Below are 8,020 nucleotides of genomic sequence, written 5' to 3' on the forward strand. Positions count from 1 at the left end.
AAAATACATTTTTCTTATGGGATATTGTTCCTGAAGATATTAAAATCAAACTTCCTATGTGACCCTACAATATTTAATACACAGGGTATGGTGGTATACATCTGTAATTCTAGTATTTGGGAGGCTGAAACAGGATTGTAGGTTTGAACCCAGCCTCAGCAACTTAGTGGGACCCTCAGCACCTTAGCAAGACCTTGTTTCAAAATAAATAAAATAAAAATGAATAAAAAAAATAGGGCTGGGAGTATAGCTCAGAGGTAGAATGCTTCTGAATTCAATTCTCAGTATCACACACACAAAGAAAGATTAAATACTAGAAAGGCCATAGGCAGAAAGCTGATAGTCTGTTCCTGTCTGACAATCAAGAGTTTATCACCATTTTCTCTCTCCTCATTTCTCCAAAAACCTTTGTGAAAATTCTATTAAAGGAAGAGTTTGTTATCAGATAGAGAAGAGGCTCTGAGTACTTCAAGTACATAAAGCACTGAGGTCTCACTAAACTCTACGATCCACAATTACTAAATATTAAGTGGAGTGTGGTGGTACATGCCTGTGAGCCCAGGACTTGAGAGGCTGAGACAGGAGGATTACAGGTTCAAGGCCAGCTTTAGAAACTTAGCAAGACCCTGTTTCAAAATAAAAAGTGCTGGAAGTGTGCTCAGAGATAGAATGCCCCTGGTTCATGCCTCAACATCAAAAAATTAAAAAATAAAAAATAAAAAAGGCTGGGGTGTTGCTTAGAGAATGTACTGTACATCAGCCCAAAATAGGTCCCTAGGTTCAATCCACAGTATCTACCTCTAGGATATACTCTCAGACTTATTTTTTTTTTTTTTTGAAACTGGGTCTTCCTAAATTTCTGAGGTCCTCCCTAAGTTGCTGAGGCTGGTTTCAAACCTGAGATCTTCCTGTTTTAGTCTCCCAAATACTGAGATTATAAGTGTGTGCCACCATGTCTGGCTCCTACATTCATTCATTCATTTATTTTATGGTATTGGGGATGGAACCCGGAGGCATTCTACTTTCTAGCTATACCCCCATCCGTAATTTTTATTCTTTATTTTGAAATGGTCTGAGTTGCAAAGGACCTAAGTAGCTGAAGCTGTCCATGAATCGTGATTCTCTCCTAACTCAGCGTCCCAAATGCTGGGATTACAAGCGAGCACCACCATGCCTGGCTTTATTTTTTATTTTATTGTGAGCTGGCCTCAAACCTACAATCCTTGTCTTAGCCTCCCAAGATCTGGGATTACAGCAATGAGCCACCAGCCCAGCCAAGGTTTAGGAATCTTAAATGCGATCCCTCAGGTGTTTGTATTCTGTACCTTATGATCACATGATCTGTTGAAAACTGGGCCACGTGGGAAGCTACTTCATTGTGTCACCATGATCCACCCAAGAAGAAAGCTACTGCAGGATGCCTGGTAGTTCTTTAAACCTCTGATAGGGAACAGATCAGAAGAATTAAAGTAACTGTGGAACAGATTATTTCCCAAGGAACCAACTAGCAGTCACTCAGCAAAAAAACAGCTGTGACTTTTGTTTAAAATCAGGTATACTTGGTGTGGGCGTTACCGCCACCGCTGCCACCTTGGGAGCCGGTGAGTCACCCCGGGCTGGAGGCAGGGGCAGGCTGGGGGTGGCCGGCGCCCCAATAAAGTCTGCTTTGCCAAAATAAATAAATAAATAAATAAATAAATAAATAAATAAATAAATAAATAAAAAATAAATAAATAAAATAAAATAAAATCAGGTATAAACCATGCATGGTATAGCACTTCTATAGTCCCAGTATTTGGGAGACTGACACAGGAAGATTGTTTCAGTAGTCTCAGCAACTCAGTGAGACCTCAGCAACTTAGTAAGACCTTATTTAAAAAAAAAAATTAAAAGGGCTCGGGGATGTAGCTCAGAGGTATAATATCCCTGGGTTTAACCCTCAGTACCACAACAGTAAGTATGTATGTACATACATACATACATTCAACCAGGTTCAAAAACTGTGCACTAAATGAGTACATACAGTTAACTCAAATGGGATTAGTAAAGGAATAATATTTAAATGATTTGATTTCTACATTACTACTACCTACATTGTATTTTGCCAATCTTAAAAACAAATTGAATGAAAAAATAGAGTTTAAAAATAATTTTAAAGGCCAGGCGTGGTGGTGAACGCTTGTAATCCCCGCACTTGGGAGCCAGAGACAGGAGGATCGCGCAGGTTTGAAGCCAGCCACACTGGCTTAAGAGACTCTGTTTCCAAATAAAAAAGCATAAAATAGGTCTGGGAGTGTAGCCCGGATGTAGAAGGGTTCCAGGAACCCCAGTACCACCAAAAAATATATATTTTTAGAGAGCCGGGCATGGTAGCACATGCTTGGGAGTACTGAGGCAGGAGGATCGCGCAGGTTTGAAGCCAGTCTCAGCTACTTAGTGAGACCCTGTTTCTAAATAAAATGTAAAATAGGTCAGGGGTGTAGCCCAGAGGTAGAAGGCCCCTAAGTTCTATCCTCAGTAACACACACACACACACACACACACACACACACACACACACACACATATATTTAGAGCCAGGCATGGTGGTGCATGATTGTAATCCCAGCATTTGGAAGGCTGAGACAGGAGGATCGCAGTTTGCAGACAGGCTCAGATACTACTTAGTGAGGCCTGTTGCAACTCAGTGAGAAAGCCAGGCATAGTGGTGTACACTTGTAATTCCAGCATTTGAGAGGCTGAAACAGGAGGATCCAGGTTCACGGCCAGCTACTTAGTAAGTCACCTCCACAACTCAGTAAGACTCTGTTTCAAAATAAAGAATAAAAAAGTAGGGCTGGGAGTGTAGCTTGGAGGTAGAATGCCCCTCGGTTCCATTCCCAGTACTATAAAAAAAAATTATATAATTTCTTAAGTGTTTATCTCTCCTAAAAAAAAACCGTGTGTGTGTGTGTGTGTGTGTGTGTGTGTGTGTGTGTGTGTACAAGAAATCTATTTTGTGTGTGGGGGGGGGTTGTTCTACCTCTGAGCTACACCTTCAGCCCTATTTTTTTTAAAAAATACTGTTTCACTGCACTGCAGAGGGCCTCACAAGTCATTGAGGCTGGCAGTGAACCTGCAATCCTCCTGTCTCAGCCTCCTAAGTACTGAGATTACAAGTATGTGCCACCATGCCCTGCTCTTTATTTTATTTTATTTTATTGTGTTGCTGGGGATTGAACCCAGGGGCATTCTACCTCCAAGTTATACCCCCGTCCAATTTTATTTCTTATTTGAAAACAGGGTGTCACTAAGTTGAAAGGCCGGCTTCAAACCTACAATCCTCCTGTGTTAGCCTCACAAGGACTGGGATTACAAGTGTATGCCACCACACCTGGCTCAGAATGTCCTTTTGTGTGAGCTGCTGAGGCTTCCTTAAAACGGGCAGCTGACTCCTGAGAGCTAAGGTAATGGCAGAGAAGCCTCCACAGAGCACTGCTTTCCAAGTCCACAAGAAACCCTGAGCAAGGTTAAAACTTAAGGCTGCTTACCCATCTTCCAATTGCAATAGGTCAGTTCTACCCTGTTACTCATTTCAGTCTAAAGTCGCTTTATTCTTATTTATGGAAATACTCAAGCAAGATTTGAAGAATGAGAGTACTGGAGTCCTTACCCTTGGAAGATTTATCTTTCTCCTGTTAGCAACTTCTCCAGCTCGGAAAAGTTTCCACTCAGTTAAAGTGACAGGCAAAGTGGTGTCCTTTGTGAGCTTTGACCGTAAAAACGCTTGGGAGTTCTTTAGTTCCATAGTTTTCCGGTGAAAAAACTGTGGTTTGGGAGGAAGCTAAAACAAGAAAAGAAGGTCTGGTAAAGGCAAGATCAGCTAGTCAATGTCTGTGTTTTCATGCAAATTCAAAGCTATCCTGGAAATGTATTCATCTTTCCATCAAAACTGTCTCAAGTGCGAATAACATCCTTTATTTTTCACCACTGGTAAGCAGCTTGCCAGGCTTCTGATCCAAAGTTCTCCTACACCAGTATAATCAAATTTCGAGAGAGCAAGAGCTCAGTCTTCATTAACTCAAGTCGAGATTCACCAATGCATCCAGGGATCAGGCAGGCAATTTAGGTCAGAGGCAGATGTGAGACTAACACAGAGTTGCAGAGACTATACTGTGAACTGAAAAGTTCATAGCTTGTTTAAACACACTCATATTCAATTTTCTGAAGTGCTAAAACAATAACAAAAATGACAACAAAGCAAAAATAAAATGAAAACCAAAATCCCTGTGTTGCCTAAAAAACACAGCTACCCCCAAAACCTGCCTGTCAGTGACTCTTAGTTTGACTCCCAGTTAAGCCACCTCGACCTCTCTGTACAGATCACAAGTGTGATCTTAGTGTCTTCTTCAGTGAGCCCTCTGGCTGTACCTTGGGTGCTCTGAAAGCACTTTTCGGGGGCGGGAGCTTCCATGCCGACGGGGTTCTCCACATAGGCAAGGGCTGCACTGGAATATCTTCATAGGGATTTTCTTTGGTGGGATCTTGAAAAATAATGAAAAAAATTGCTTAGAAGAACATAATTAGATGCAAACAGATGGCAAAACTGACTATACTCAGTTTTCTTATATTCTATATTGTTGTAGGGATGCAGTCTCAAGATTAATGGTACTTATCAACCACTTAGATATTCAATTAAGCTAAAAGAGCTCTCAAAATATTATACTGTAGCTGGGCGTGGTGGCACACACTTGTAATCCCTGCGCTTGGGAGGCGGAGACAGGAGGATCACGTAGGTTCGAAGCCAGCCACACTGGCTAAAGACACCCTGTTTCCAAATAAAAAGTATAAAATAGGTCTGGGAGTGTAATCCCGAGGTAGAAGTGTTTTGAGGAACCCCAGTACCACCAATATATATATATTGGTGTAATATATTTACTTCTACTGTATTTACTGTAAACATTTACTTCTAAACTAAGAAGTCCATTAACACTAGATATAAAAATCATTAAAGAAGAAAAAGAATTTATACACCAAAGGTTTCTATATTACAAAGACAAACCTCAAATAAGATATAGCTGATTATAAACGAAAATATCATCCTACAATTAAGTGCATCAACAAAAACATACTAATTAAATTTAATTGCAAAGTTGTGGACACCTACATATGATATCCTCATAGATATTGTCCTCAGATTGTGTACAGTAAAGTGCTGAGCCAGAATTTCTTCCAAATTCTTCATGAATCTTCTGTGAGTTCCGATTTCGAAAGTGTTGAATATCCTCAAATTCAAAAGATTTCCTTAAGAAAAGAGATATATTTTAAAGTTACAACTTTCAAAACTCTAATTGTCTTAACTTCAAAAATTGTATAGGTCAACAGGACTCAATAGTAGACTTCTATACAAAACTACAGAGGTGTTACCAGACATTGAAGAATAATTAACTAGGCTGGTATGTATCCTCAATGCACGTGAGAAAACTGTACTTTAACCAACCACATCCATGTTCCTCATTAGGTTCTCTTATTAAGGTCATGCCCTAATTAAAAGTGGGGTAAGGCTAGCATGCCTGCTCTATATAAAGTGCAAAAACATACTTGGTTCCCTACAAATTCTTTGCAGTGCTAGGAATCAAATCCAGGGCCATGTGCCAGTAAAGTGCTCACCTGCAAACATTCTGTGCCACAGAACTATATTCCTACCACCAGGCTATACTCCTGGACCTATTTTATATTTTATTTGGAAACAGGGTCTCACTAAGTAACTGAGGCTGGCTTTGAACCTGTGCAATCCTCCTGTCTCAGCCTCCCAAGTGCTGGGATTACAAGCATGCGCCACCACGTCTGGCTCAGTGGTTTGGTTTTAAAGTTTCATTGTCTCCCCACTATCGTGTTTTCTTTCCTTGTATCTGGGCACTGAATCTTTTTGTTATGTGTGAAGTAAATTTCTTAAGATGTCCAGAAGAGTGGAAAAAATTAACTAGGGCTATAACTAAACTGGGAAATAGAAATTGGTTTGAAAGGAAAAGGAAACTCAGTAGTCCTGTAAGGAAACTATGTACACTTCATTACCCATTTAGAATAAAAACATACCTTTTAGATCTCCTTCGGATTTTTCCACCATATTTCTTTGGTTCAGGGTCTTGAGAAAAGGCCAAAGAAGATTCTACACAAGAATTATGTTCACAGTATTTTTTGTCACAGTTTCTTTCTTTATATGGCATAACACCAGATTCAGATAAATATCTGAATGTCCTACGAGGTTTTGGCAAAGGATTTATAGAAGGTCCATTCTCTTGCCCCTCGGGTTCAGAGTAAATATTTTCTAAGCTCTTGGTTATTCCATATGAACTTTCCAGAACTCTGAAATTCAGTTCTTTTTCTGAAGAGTCACAATGTTCTAAAGCCAAATTTAAGACTTTATCTGGGGGAAGTGTTTCTATTTTCTTCCATAACACTTGTGAGGTATAGAAGTTTCCTGGAGGTAACGAAGTCTCTGGATCTAAAACAGCTTCTTTCCAGCTTTCGATTTGTTTGACCCTAGAACATACCCAACTGGATTCTAAATCATTTTTAAAGGAGGGTGTATCATCATGATATTCATGATTCTCACTTTCATCCTCAATTTGATCATGGCCTCTGGCATCTTCATTCATGTCTGAACTTACATTTTGAGAGTTGGTTATATCCAATTTTTTGCTGTTTCCCTCAGCAACAGGATTTTTCTTAGGAAGAATATCTTGGTGACAGTTATTATATCTCACTCCAAAGTCCTTTGGCTGCCACTTAGCTGGATGAGACAGACCATTAGTCCTTCCTTCCCACTGAGAAATTTTTTGTTTGATGTTTTTGCAGTGACTTCTTGACAGAGTCTGAACAGCAGAACGAGAAAAACCAACATCCATGTTCCCAGTGGGGTGCATGACAAGTGAACAAAGCTAGTTACAGGTAACTGTGAAACACTGTATCCTTTATCCTTTCAGAAGCAAAATGATTCCAATGTTTTCCTTTCATGTTTAATTTGGAAATGTCTTTATGACGAGAACAATTTTGATCATTGATCCTCATAAAAATGTTTATAAATTCAATCTTTAATGTTCCTGTTAAGATGAGACAAAAACATGTTAACATAGTTTTATAATTTTCTAATTTTAAACTCCACTAAAACATTGCCCACCTATCCCTAAGTAATTCATGGACACTACATATGTAAAAATGTACCTGTCATTCAACTTTATAAAGGCATCCCCAACATGGTGAAATGATACTGTTACTTGTGGTATTTCTCAAATTGTCAGATTTAACATTCCACCATACCTAATTTCCTAAAGTAGAATGAGGTTTTATAAGAGATTACACATAGCTAGGTATGGAGGCCCAAACTTGTAATCCCAGCACTTGGGAGGCTAAAACAGGAGGATCACAGCTTTGCCACTAGCCTTAGCAACTTAGTGAGACCCTATTTCAAAATAAAAAGTGCAGCTCAGAGGTAGAATGCTCCTGAGTTCCACCCCCAGTACCACAAAACAAACAAAAAAGGATATTACACATAAATGTACACAATATTATTTTATAGTAAATCAATTCTCTTTGAAACCTCTTAATGAAACAAGAACTAATGAAGTAGTAGTAGTAGTAGTAGTAGTGCTGGGGATTGAACCCAGAGGTATTCTAGCTCTTTTTTAAATTAATTAAATAGAGCTGATACGGTGGTACACACTTGTAATCCCAGTACTTGGGAGGCTGAGACAGGAGGATTGCAGGTTTACAGCCAGCCTCAGCTACTTAATGAAGTCCTCTGCAACTTAATGAGGCCCTATTTCAAAATAAAGAATAAAAAATGGGCTGGGAGTGTAGCTCGGCGGTAGAATACCCAATCTCCAGCACCAATATATGTATCTTTTGAAAAAATAATTAATTTATTTATTGTTGTGGTATTGGGGATTAAACCTAAGAACATTCTATTTCTGAGCTTCACCTCCAGCCCTATTTATTTTTTGTTCAGAAACAGTTTTGCTAGGTTGCTGTAAGATTTGCT

The 8,020-nt window shown here is 39.3% G+C and overlaps 1 protein-coding gene across 2 annotated transcripts in view; it reads right to left on the reverse strand.

Annotated features, from left to right (window-relative positions):
• Positions 1–6,905, reverse strand: part of DENND2C (DENN domain containing 2C) — a gene marked incomplete at both ends in the record, with an annotated part of 54,903 nt that extends 47,998 nt beyond the window's left edge. The window contains 4 exons of one of the 2 annotated variants that reach the window (XM_080692470.1): positions 3,653–3,823; positions 4,411–4,523; positions 5,147–5,283; positions 6,076–6,905. In XM_080692470.1, the coding sequence (XP_080548596.1) occupies positions 3,653–3,823; positions 4,411–4,523; positions 5,147–5,283; positions 6,076–6,905 (1,251 nt within the window). The remainder of the gene's footprint in view (positions 1–3,652; positions 3,824–4,410; positions 4,524–5,146; positions 5,284–6,075) is intronic. The other variant, XM_080692471.1, reaches the window with a different exon arrangement.
• Between the last annotated feature and the right edge of the window lie 1,115 nt (positions 6,906–8,020).

This window comes from Muscardinus avellanarius (assembly GCF_963383645.1).
Source record: "Muscardinus avellanarius genome assembly, chromosome: 3".
Lineage (NCBI taxonomy): Eukaryota > Metazoa > Chordata > Mammalia > Rodentia > Gliridae > Muscardinus > Muscardinus avellanarius.